Below are 12,276 nucleotides of genomic sequence, written 5' to 3' on the forward strand. Positions count from 1 at the left end.
GACTTTGACTTCTGGTGTGGCATTCATTAGGAGGTAAACAACCTCTCAGAATCACAAAAAATCAACAGTATATTCATATTATTCTCTAAGTGTAGTTATTATTTGGCTCGCTGAAAAGACTCTTTCTCTCCTCTCTAACTCCTCCCACACCTTTATCTTCCATCTGCTCCTTCTCCTTATTCTCTCCTCTCTTACCTTGCGTCACCACCCCTGTGAGTGTGTTTAGACACGCTGCCCGGGTTTTTCGATAATCTTACTGAGTCATCTTCACTAGAAAATGACACACTGTGATACACGATAATCCAGGGCAAGAGTATTTAATCTATCGCCTTGACAAAAGTTTATTTTCACATTATTCAGCCTGTGGGAGTGTTTGAATGGTTAATGAAAGGACTCTGTGGGAGATCAGTTGATTCAGATGTGAGGTCCATATAATGCCTACATGTCTGTAGTGACACCTGCAAGAAACACACACTGATCCCTTTAAGAGGGAACTTGAGGGCGAGCTTTTGCCTTGTCCTGGCCTGTTGGAAATTTGCCCCTGCTGTCAATCCCAAACATAAAACAGAGTTGTTAAAGGTATACGTTGTGTGTGGGACATCCAGAACCTGCAGGCTTCTGATCTTACTTCCAGTTTGAAAGAGGAGGCTTGTTTTTAACTGATTTATATTGAGCGAATAGTCGCACACATGTAAATCCTGATACAAATGCTTCCTGTCTCCCATCAACTCCAGAGGTTTTCCTGCTTCATCCCAAACCTGATGACACAGTGTAATATCCCACAGCAACCCAGTGGGATTCACACAGGAGACAAAGAATTCATGATGAGACAGTGAAACCATTAATAATAGACAGAGTAATAGATAGCAGAAGAGATGAAAGAAAGTAGATGAAAGACAGTGAAAGTGTCAAAATAACTTTAATACTTGACATCCATCAAGATATAGTCCAAGTCCTGAGGCTTTCAAGACTGTGTTCAAAGTAACCCATGCCAGCAATTTATATTCATGACATCATCCTTTCTGTGAAAGAACCCCCTATATATTTTGAGAACCATGAAATAAGTTTAGCTCCCACATCCTACTTTCAGGGCACATTTATGGACACTGTGAATTGTTTGCAGGCGTATCCACCGCATGTTCATGTGCTCCATATTTTGTCCTCATCTCTGACCAAATGTTCACATCTTTTCCAAAGAGCTGATCAAAGGGGATGACTCTCTAACATGTAATAAATTGGCAATTAGCATGTGGTGAAACAACTAGCGAGCGGCTCTTGTTTCCTCTCGTCTGGCAACGTGACACCTTGATTTGCGGCCCGTGTGAAGACAGAAGGGGAGAGCTGCCATCTACACACACACACACACACACACACACACACACACACGCACACTCACACACCAGCAGTGTTTGATGAGTGTGCACTGAGTCAACAGGCTTCCTCCTCTCCTCATTAACAGTTTGACCCCTCTGTTTAAGTTGGTCCAGGTGGGGTCACACTGTCTTGTATTTGGGTAAGGGGGGTTTTGGCAGGAAGAGTGTTTGCGCGCATAGAGTGGTGAGTATGTGTGTGTGCGTGTCAGGGGTAGGGGGGGTTGCTTCCAACACCCTTTTTTTAGCTGGGTGGTGCCTCAGGAAACGCAACGTGGTCACCATTCTTTAGAGAGAGAAAGACTGATGGACAGTGCAATGATGTCATGGCAGCATGGACACACACACACACACACACACACACACACAGGCACGCTAGCAGTCCTACGGCTTGCTGCTGCTGACACCGAGGTTACAGATGTGAGGTCTGCAGCGGAGACCCCCGGGTTGTCGACTCGCCAGCCAACAAAGCAGCTCTTGTGTGAGCGTGTGTTCTGTGTGTTTAGACTGTAAGCAGGATACTGTTGAGCCGCTGCCGCTCACCCACAGCCTGTAAAAGCCATTCTTCACCTACACACACTTTGAACCATGATACTGTATACATAGAGGAATGACCAGTGCCAACAAAGTGTAGAGACTTGCATAATAAGGTTGAATTTCTGGTGCAGCTGCAACCGCTTTGGTCCAGACTAGAATATCCCGTCGAATATTGGATGGATTACTGTGACCTTTGTTATTGCTATTCATGGTTCCCAGAGGATGAATCCCACTGGCTTCGGAGATCCTGACTGTTCCTCTAGTGCCACCATGATACTGACATTTTTGGGCATTTTTATACATATATAGGAGTATTGGATGGATTACTGTGAAATTTTGTACGGGCATGCATGCATGGTCCCTAGAGGATAAATTATGAAAATGCTGATCCCGTGACCTTTTCTCAAGTGCCATGATTGGTTCATTTCAGTGGGTCCAGAACTTCTGTTCATGACCAAATACCTTTACTCGTAGTGATCACCTAGACTATGCTGCAAAAATGAAAAATACATCCGTGAAATGTTTGGGAGCCTTTTGCCTCCTGCATAATCCACAGTAGGCCATATCACATATCCCCTTACACTACAGGTGAAACTGTAGCTTCAGGGATCATTGTGTAACTGATCACCTTTTACGTGGTTATGGAAAGGAATGCTGGGTTAATGTTTCCTCTGCTCTGCTCTTTTGCCTCCGGCTATGTCACTTTTAAATGCATGTTCTTGGTGCATGTGGTTCTGTGGGCTGATCTGGTAACTGGCAGGTGAAGTGACATTTTCGAACTCACTTGAAAGCACAGGGAAGGAAGCTGAGTGAGGAGCCGTGATTTAAAATGCTCAGTCTTACTCTCCGTCCCGCTCTATCTATGGTCCTCCTGGCATCTGTCACAAGACCTGGCAGCTGTTGCTGCTTTGAGAAAATGTGCTCTTGACAACAACAGGGAGAATCAGAGATAGAGTCTCTGGACTTCTTCATTACAATGGACTAGCCTGCTGGGGGGAGCGCAACAAAGGCTGATCAGACAAGATAGCTGTGCAATTTCATGCTTGTACATAACGTGTTTCTTTTTATCCTGCTTGTATTCAAAGGAGATCTGCAGCACAGAGATCATTGCTTGTTATGTTGTGTACAAACTTCATATGTTTGTGTGTGGCCATCCTGAGGTAAAATGACTGGAATGAATTAGTGACAGTCAAAATTTTATGTTTTTTTGTGTGTGTTATTGTCCAGCATTTCATCCAGATTTATGCCAGGCAAAGGGCAAAGCATGCGTCACCCCCGTAAATCACTTTTCCCATGCGCTTTTTTGTTTTTCATTCAATTGTGTGGAGAATGTGCTTTGTTCACAGTCCCTATTCAGTGCTGGCTGGAGAGACATATTGGTGGAAAGCCGTGTCAGCATGAGATAAAAAGTTTTCTTGGCTGTTAAAAAAAAATCCCTTAAATGAACTGTACTCCGATAGTGTCTTTTAGAGAATATACTGGTGTCGGTAATATAATAAACTCATCATTTAAAAGGTTCATAGAAAGCAATAGGGACATAAAAATCATCTTTCAGTTGGGTCTGGTGCAAACTCGTATCTACAGCAGACCTTTGATCATAACAATCAGAAGAATGGTGTTCAGGGTTCAAACAAAAAGTGTCATATGGTCAAATCATATTTTCTTAGTCAAAGAAATATAAGTCATGATATGAATAACATCTCATGACAATCACTGATTATTGGAATATCAGTGTTTCGTCAGTGTGGGTTAATTCCTGGCCATTGTGCTTCTGACAAGTGTTTTTTTTTTTTTTTTTTTTTCTCCTGCTGTAATGTTTTGTTGGGAGGAGTGTGTGAGAGAAAGAGAGAGAGTCGGCGGGTGAAGAGAGGGGGAGGCGCAGTGTTTGGAGGATTTTGCTCTGAGCTCCGGGCGTTCTCTCACTCGAATTTTTTAATGGGAATAAGCTTATGTGTGTGCGCTCCACTGGTCCAGACAGTTTTCTGTCACTCATCAAAGAATTCCAACAACTTTTCGAAAACTTTTGGCCCACTTGGACGACTTCTCCCCCCCGGTGCGGTGTTTGGTTTATGCACGGGCACGGATCCGTGCGCTGCGGACTCCGGAGCAGGGAACACCCCGCTCGGAAGTTTTCAGACGAATGACCTGTGGTGGGTCCTCACAACTCAAGGCCGCCTCTCTTTTCTTTTGCGCCTTTTCTTTATTTGAATTCGACGCACGAGTTGTCGCGGGAGTTTTGTAAACATGCCAGGGCGCAATTTACGCACTAAACTTCGGATCGTGCCAAACAATGTTGGAGCATTTCACCGGTGCGTCAAGGGCAACTTTCTCTAGGAGCAGCCTTGGCACCGACATCTCGTTTATTGCTTGCGATCAGGCCCCTGCCTGTGGGCTTTGATTCGAGCTCTGCGCCAGATTTCTCTGACTGAACACAAAATATTTTAACGTTATGGAAGGTGATCAGGGGACCGGTGCGCCTTCTGACGAGCCCCAGGCAGAGAGCGCCGCCGCGTCCGACAGCTTTTCCCAACTGTGGACGGACGTCATGGGGATGCTGGTAAGTTTTGGGGGAGGGGTGACACGATCATAAGCTGACATCATAGACTCACAACTAACTGAGAGTTTTCACCCGCATCCACGAAGCTGATACTGATTTGCCGAATGGCTAATTGCTGTAGCCAACTAGTCGGTGCATGCAAATCACGCATCAAAACAAGTCGTGAGCGTCGTTACAGGCCCAAAGTTTCACATGCACCAGCGCCGTGCGTTGTGCTGTGTGGTTCAGGTACTTTAGCTGCAGTGGGCTGCCAGTGACGAATTCATACTGTCGAGTCGGTCGGATCAATACAAACAGGAATCGAATGAGAGGATGGTATGTTACGCATTGGCAGATTAACCCTTTGTACCGTGTGTGTATTCTGCCATGCTCTCTGTGGCTGTTGTGCATTTAGTGTGCTTTCATACTACATTGTTTCCATTGGAAGAGCTCATTTATGTGTTGCTGCTTGGCCAGAGGCTCCTATTTTTCTCCAAGTTAAACATGATTCTGTGCCCGAGGCCTCCATCAGAGATGCGTGTGTGTTGTTGACCGGATGATAACAGAACCAAACCTGAAATGAGAAATGCTGAATGCAGTTCGAGAAGCTTTGGACTTCACTTCAAGATCGCTGGTAGACCACAAGATCCCAGACACATACTGTGCTCATTAGAGTAAAATTTTTGCACATTAACTTTCTAACTCCTAAATTTGATGTTCCATATTGTTTCAGCTCTTCTTGATCCTGAGAGGTTTTTGAGTGCCCTGTTATCTTTGCAAACTGCTGTTATCTCACTCCAGAGTGGGATTTACCCTCCTTTGCATGTTAGTGTCGTAAATGCTTGTGACTTTGCAGATACTGTGTATTGTAACTACACACATTTCTTCTGCACTGCTCTTTTGTTTGTCTGCCAAAGCAGCCTTGAGTTAACAGGCCATGGGATCTGATTGATCTGCTGACCAAATGTGTTACAGTCACTTCCAGTCTGCTTGAAGACAGAGGTGTTAATTTGGTTTAGTCTGGCGCTGAAAATGTGAATGGTGTGTAAATGCAGGAGTGTGTGTGTGTGTGTGTGTGTGTGTGTGTGTGTGTGTGTGAGAGAGAGAGAGAGAGAGAGAGAGAGCTTGCTTGGGTGTTTGTGTGTGCATGTAGGAGGGGAAGCCTGTCCTGCCCTGTGACACCGGGTGGGAGACCTGGCTCCCGGCCAGGCAATTTATCCAGATTTATTGCTCTCAAGGCAAATGTCTGCAAGGCTGTGTCCATCTTTGACGTTTTTCCCCTTGAGCTGAAACACACACACACACACACACACACACACACACACACACACAGAGCCAAAACAAACTTTTTGAACTCTTTTGCTCTTCACAATTATGTGTCACATACACCCATCTCCATTATTTATGGCCAATCACAATAATCCCTTCAACTTTTCAAGTTTTTGCTGGTTGATAAGAGATGCGTCCTTTTAACATCAACATGCTGGAGGTCATGAACTAGTCGCACAGTTAAGTATCAAACTATCCTGCCAGTAAACATCCTGCAGCACTCTCTTAACTTATTTCAAAACCATTAGCCATCGTGCCAGCAGACATAGCACGCTCTCATATAATTTCAAAATCACTGACCTCAGCCTCTGTTGGCATCTCGTTCCACGTTCTGGAACACTTTACATGTTTATGTCTTGAGTCTCGGGAAGGCTCGGATAGCTATGACCATCTTATTTTCCGACTAAACAATTAGAAGGGTGAAACTATGGAATTTGACTGGCCTTCTTGTCATATGAGATCTGACTAGAACTAACCGGCGGACAGCCATGATAATGCATGATTTTTTTGTTGGTTGCTATTCTCTGAGAGTGGATGGATTTTTGGTGATGAGTTGTTTGAGTTGATGGCAGCTTGCAGCCATAATTTATGTAAACATAATGGTTTGCAGTAAAACATGATGTCATTTCTTTTCAGTATTCCAGTGCTTATGAGTAACTCAATAAGATTATATTTTCACTGCTTTAAAAAGGTAGATGTATTTTTCAACTTATTGGCTTTAATAGGATGCAGTTACTACACTCGCAGAAAAAGAAGTCCCTTAAATTGCCCTTTATAATGAACTTTATTCCTAACAATGTGCTCAGGCTCCTATCTTCAAACACTCTATGAGATGAATATCCTGAGCACAATGAACACCATAATGCAGAATGGATCTGCTATATATAACCATTGCTGTGTGACATTCAATGCCTTTTGTTTTGCTCAGGAACCTATATGGGAATGCCCTTTAAAATTTGGGTTTGCTCCAAGCCTTGTTGACCCAACTTAACTCGCTGTTGCAAATGCACTTGGTCTTGGCTCCCCTCACGTGAGAACAGGCCTACATGCTTGTGCAGATTGACATCTACTCTGATAAAGATCTAGTCAACATGCTTACTGTATGTCTATGAGTGATTACGATATGTTTCGGCACACATGCCAAACTCGAGCACTACTCTTAACTCTCAAGTGACAGCGCAGTGGAGCATTAAAGCAGCCAACGGCAAAGAGTTCATCCACATAATGTCATCTACATTTGAACCATCAAAACAAGTTTTTGTCATGTTTTGACTCTAAATCAAAGGGAACTCCAGCCTGCAGTATTTTTCTGAGGGGCCCCGGTCTTTGAGGTTAACCATACACAGCAGCCTGTTGCGGAATGTGTTTAATAAGAATACCTAAGTAAGCCAGTCATTTATTTGTGGTTTAAGCCAAGTAAATATCCCTTGAGCTAATTAAGAGTCAAAGGCAGTTTAGAAGGGTATGGTGCAGGAGCTATAGCTGTTCTAAGTGGTTGGATTTACAGATGTCTGAATGAGGATTTGCTTCTTGTCCCACCCCACTCCTGGAGACATGAGGGTTTTTATTCCTCACATCTGAAGTCTCTTTATTTAATGTTAAATGAGCCACATTAAAACTGCCTGACTGGAAGCTGCTATCTGTCTCAGCATGATGTGTAATGTTTCTTGAGGTGTGCATCCGTACAGACTTCAGGATCTCTGTAATAATCCATTCCAGTTCCTCTCCGTTGCACCTCCTTCGGCAAATGCGTGATGAGTCTGTGGAGTTCAGTTTTATCCGGAATAACTGCGTTCCTCAATTAAATGGAGATGAGAGGCACAAGGGAGATTTTCAGACATGCCTTTGCCAATGGCAAGCTTCTAACTGTGCTCCTTTTCCCAGTCTTGATGATCTGATCACAAACCTAGATGGCTGACAGTCATCCATTCTTCCCTGTTTGCTCCTCTGAAAGAAACCTCTTTTGCTTCAAAGGTCATCTTGAGCTCAGGCCTTCTGGAAATATTTTACTTGTCTGCAGGGAATCCTTTTCTGTTTGAAGAGAGTTTTGTGGTGTTTCACGCAACGTGGGTGGGAGTTTGTCCATTTGGAAAACACTGATTATGTCCCAGACAGTGCTTCATCTGTAAACCTAAGGATTGGATACATACTCTTGAGACATGATTATTGATTGTGTCTGGGAAACATATGGTTAGATGAGGTGATCCTATGTGCTTCCTCCCACATAGCACTTCATAGAGAGTGGCAACATATGCTACAGTCCTTTTTCTGCCAAACCATGGTTAGCTCCACCACTTTATATCTTGGCCAGTAATGCTCTAACACAGTCTACCATAGCCTAATTTTTTCTATTGTCAACTCAGCTCACTCCTCCTTTGCTCCCCCTCCCTGACTGGTCTCATTATTGAGGTCACACAGAGATCTGGCAGGTTTCCTCTGCTGGGATGGCAGAGCACTGTTGAGCTCAAGCCACGGATATCCTCAGGAAGGCCTCTAAAAGGGGTGGGCTGTGCCCCCTGGCCTCACCTTCCTCGAGAGTTTTCCCCCATTGCATCTTATTGCCAACGTTCCATAGTCTGACTTCGCCTGGCTCCGTGTTTTGTGAAATTCTCCAGTACATCCAACATTCTTCAGAACTACTGTAGATGGGTGATGTAATATGGCACATGTGCAGCACCCTCTTGTGTTTTCATCCAACCGTCTTCACTTATCTTTTTCCAGATTTTTCATATCTGACTTCGTTTATCTTTCTGGGCTGCAGCACAGTGACGCTACTGTTCCAGTCCAGTAAAAAGAAATGGGGTTGGTCAGCACTTTGCTGTTGGAGGAGCTGGGGGAACTGGATGGATAGAGGGCTGGGTGGAGTAAAGGATGGATTACGTGCTGTTGCTTTTATGATGATTCGAGTCGGGACTGTTGGACAGGAGATCTGTTGCGGGTTGGGTTTAGGATGGTGTATCCATGACTCAGGGTGAATGTGGACAATTCTATTGGTTCTCTTCTTGATGAAACATTAGTACAATGCAACACAATGCAAGACAGTGGCAATTTCAACCTGCCTGCCTGGAGTGCGTCGAAAGTGGAAGTGATCGTACTACTGACGTTCTAACGTTGCATCAGATGCTTGGCTCTATTGTAAACTGTTGTCATTGTTCTTTACCCCAGAGAAGGAGTAGTCACAAGGGCAGCCCTGTAACAATAGTTAATACCCTGTACACTACCATTCAACCTCTACATAACTAAGCCCCTGTATGATGGCACAAAAGACTTACCAGAATAAACATCTAGCCCAGGGCTAATGGCTTTTAGCCTTTTTGAATCGTTCTTTATGGTTGTAATAGACAAGCACTTCCTCTGGGAGACTTTGCAACATCTAACACGAGGTGGAAAACATGAATTGAGTGTAAAATGATCGCGAGATTAGCAGTGCGCCTTGGCAGCGATTCTGAAGCACGCAAGGAGACCTAACTTATCAGTACCTTGCATGCTGGCTGTGGAATTTTTTAATAACTTTGTAAGAGATTGGTTTAATGGTGTGCCATTCAGATTTTCTGTCTTGAAGAAATTGTCACTTCAGCTATGGACTGCACCTTCTCTTGCAGTGTGTTTATCAGAAATACTAGAAATAGCAGCTTGTTACTTAACTCAAATGAAATGTAAATGCAGTGGAGGTGTAATCCTCAGGAAATGTTTTTCACCAGGTTTACCCCAAAAAGAAAAAAAATATTCAGTATATAGACACATTAGAGCAACCACTCTTAATGAACTGGTCAAGTCAATAACACTTTAGACATTATGTATGTAAAATATTCTGTAATACTATGGTTTATCAGTGATGTGTGTGCTACTGCAATAGCAGACCCCCGGTGTGTGAGAGTGGCAACAATGGCTGCTTTATACTGACTTAGTGAATGTCTGAAGAGACAAACCTCTGTGGTAGTGAGATTGCCAGGGATGCCATGGCTAAGTGAGCAGCTACTGGACCGTCATGCTGCTTGTGTTCTCATGTGTGCAGCTTTCGTGAGCATGTAGATTTATAGTCCAGCACTAAAGCTGAGGATATTTGGCTTTCCATGAGAGACAAGAGGTGAAATAGATGTATATGATGGAATTGTGGTATGGATGCTAATCATCTCCACCCCTCCATCGCAGTCTTGAGTAGCAGTCATATCATACATTACTGAAATATTTATCCACTGTGGTGCAATACCAGTAATTTGTGTTTTGATGGTGGAACGACATGGCAGCCACTAACTCCCAGTGATTACGGCTTTTACGCAGACTAGTACTTCTCACAAGTGTCTTCCACGGCGAGCCTCTCCAGCAGTATTCCATAACATTTCAAAACAATTTGTTTTTGGTTAAGTGCAAAGTCTTGGAACAGAAGTGGCACGCAACTCTGTTTTTGTTCAACGAGGTCTGACAAACTTCAGCTGCACATTTGGAGTCAACAGTAAATAACAAATATGCATTCTGAACTGTAAATACACACAAACTCGCTCACATGTTCTTGCTTGGGTGTTGTTTTTTGTTTTGTATGACTATTGTTACTTTTGTTAGAGTCAAAACTGGGAGTTGGCCTCCCTCACATCCAGGGTGGGGATGTAGTTACGTCAGCTGTGACATTGTTAGACTCCATTTGAAACATACCTCCGTGAAATTAGATGTGTTAATTATTCTGTATTCATTTCAAAGGATATTTTTAGAGTGAGAATTGTTTAAGAGTTATTAGTTAGCTTAATGTGCCAACGCACAGAAAGCCACACATGCTTTCAAGGTCAGATAAACTGTGGAGGATTTAATATTCGCCCATAGAATCTCTTTCATAGATGTCGATTTTTTTTTTTTCCCCAGACTCCAGATGTTTTATCCTCCTCTCACCCCACAGCTGCCTCAGTCAGTATCCCACAAATCACCCCTTGTCCAGTCTCTGCGCCCACCCCCCTGCCCCTGTTTCCAAACTGGATGTGGGGACCACTGTCAGATCCCTCCACCTACACTCCCACGTTGACAGATTCTCTCTGGAAAGCACTTGTTTTCATGTATGGTGTCACAGTGGATATACATAACTGAGCATATGCAGTATCACTTTACAAGGTGGTTGCGGAGGTGGGGTGCCTGGTGTTTGACCCTCATGAGGCTGTGCCACTGAAGTATTGGAGGAATCCCAGTAATCTACGCACACACACATATGTTGGCAGGCACGTGGAGGCATGCAGTCACATCAGTCAGACGACAGCAAAACACGTGCAGCTTTACCTGTCCGCAGCTGAGGTTTACATCCAGTGTTTGTCGTGGGAGTGGGAGCAGAAAAATGGCAAAGTTTAATGAGTTAGATTGCTGCTATGACCCAACTAATCTCTCAGTATTAACGCCAGCTGGAGTGGCTCTCAGTCAATCAAGAGTTTATCAGGACAGGGTTTATTCTTATCATCTGGATGTGACAACTAGATCCGCACAGTGACGGCATGTCACAGTGATTAAAACATCTTGGAGTTCTGTAATGAGAGCGTGCTTTCAGTCAATGTGAGGAATGAAGGGAAAAGCATGTGTGTGCTCAGGGAGTGTTCCCACTGGGAATCTCAGTCATCTCGAACAATATGTCTGGCCAAAACAGGATTTCTCAAGTAATGAGAGTGGGAGGATAGATCGCAGCCAGTAAAACTGGACTTTTGAGATGGGACATTAGTGTTTGTTAGTGATGTTGTGCTCAAAGCACAATCAGTCACTACCCTCTCATAACTCTGTTCACTGAGCTGTGTTGTATATGATTGGCCTGCATCAGTTTGTTTTGGTCCAGTGTTTTTGAAATCTCCTGCGTGTATGTGTGTGCATGCTAATGTGTGTTCACAAGAGTCCTATGCCCCTGTGTGTGTATATGTATGTATGTGTTTGTGTGTGTGTGTGTGTGTGTGTGTGTGGCACACTCCCTCACAGTGATCCATTCATTTGTGGCCTGGCACCCAGATAGGCAGTCCGGTTGAGAAAGACAGAGACTGAGAGAGACTGTTCGGACCCTGCACAGTGACTCAATGCTAGCTGTCTGCCTGGCACAGATTAGATCAACACTGATGAATATTCAACAGTTGGCCATCACTGCCAGAATGGCCTACATTTTCACCAAGGCAAGAGATGGGAGTCAGTCTTCTCTCCCACATTGTACAAAAGAGATTGCTCTACATCCTGCAGACATTCTCAAGGGCTTCGTTAAAGGAATAAATTAATTATTCCGGTCTTATGGAGCATGAAAAGTTAGGTAGATTACTCTACTGACAACCACCCAGATCATTTGTTTTCAATGCAGACTCATGCAAAAGCAGCTGATCCCAGCTAGCTTCGTTATTTTCATGATATAGGCCCCTTGGGTTAACAGTTTGTATCTGCCGACTCATTTTCATAGACCTCAATACTGATCCTGTTGCATTATTAATGTTTCCAAAAGTAACTTAGAGGCCAGTCTTCAACATTATATCCAAAGAGCGCGCTGCTACGTAAGGTCTTTGC

At 43.9% G+C, this 12,276-nt stretch overlaps 1 protein-coding gene across 7 annotated transcripts in view; it reads left to right on the forward strand.

The window, feature by feature from the left end:
* The window catches only part of sash1a (SAM and SH3 domain containing 1a), a 166,873-nt gene that overhangs the window by 111,909 nt on the left and 42,688 nt on the right, over positions 1-12,276 (forward strand). For 2 of the 7 annotated variants that reach the window (XM_076757122.1, XM_076757126.1), the window contains exon 1: positions 4,229-4,464. The exons of 4 other annotated variants lie outside the window; for them this stretch is intronic. In XM_076757122.1, the coding sequence (XP_076613237.1) occupies positions 4,357-4,464 (108 nt within the window). In that variant the 5' untranslated portion in view covers positions 4,229-4,356. Of the gene's footprint in view, positions 1-3,828; positions 4,465-12,276 lie in introns of those variants that run through there. One more of the 7 variants, XM_076757125.1, reaches the window with a different exon arrangement.

The sequence above is a fragment of the Chaetodon auriga genome, chromosome 18 (genome assembly GCF_051107435.1).
Source record: "Chaetodon auriga isolate fChaAug3 chromosome 18, fChaAug3.hap1, whole genome shotgun sequence".
NCBI classification, from domain to species: Eukaryota; Metazoa; Chordata; class Actinopteri; order Chaetodontiformes; family Chaetodontidae; genus Chaetodon; species Chaetodon auriga.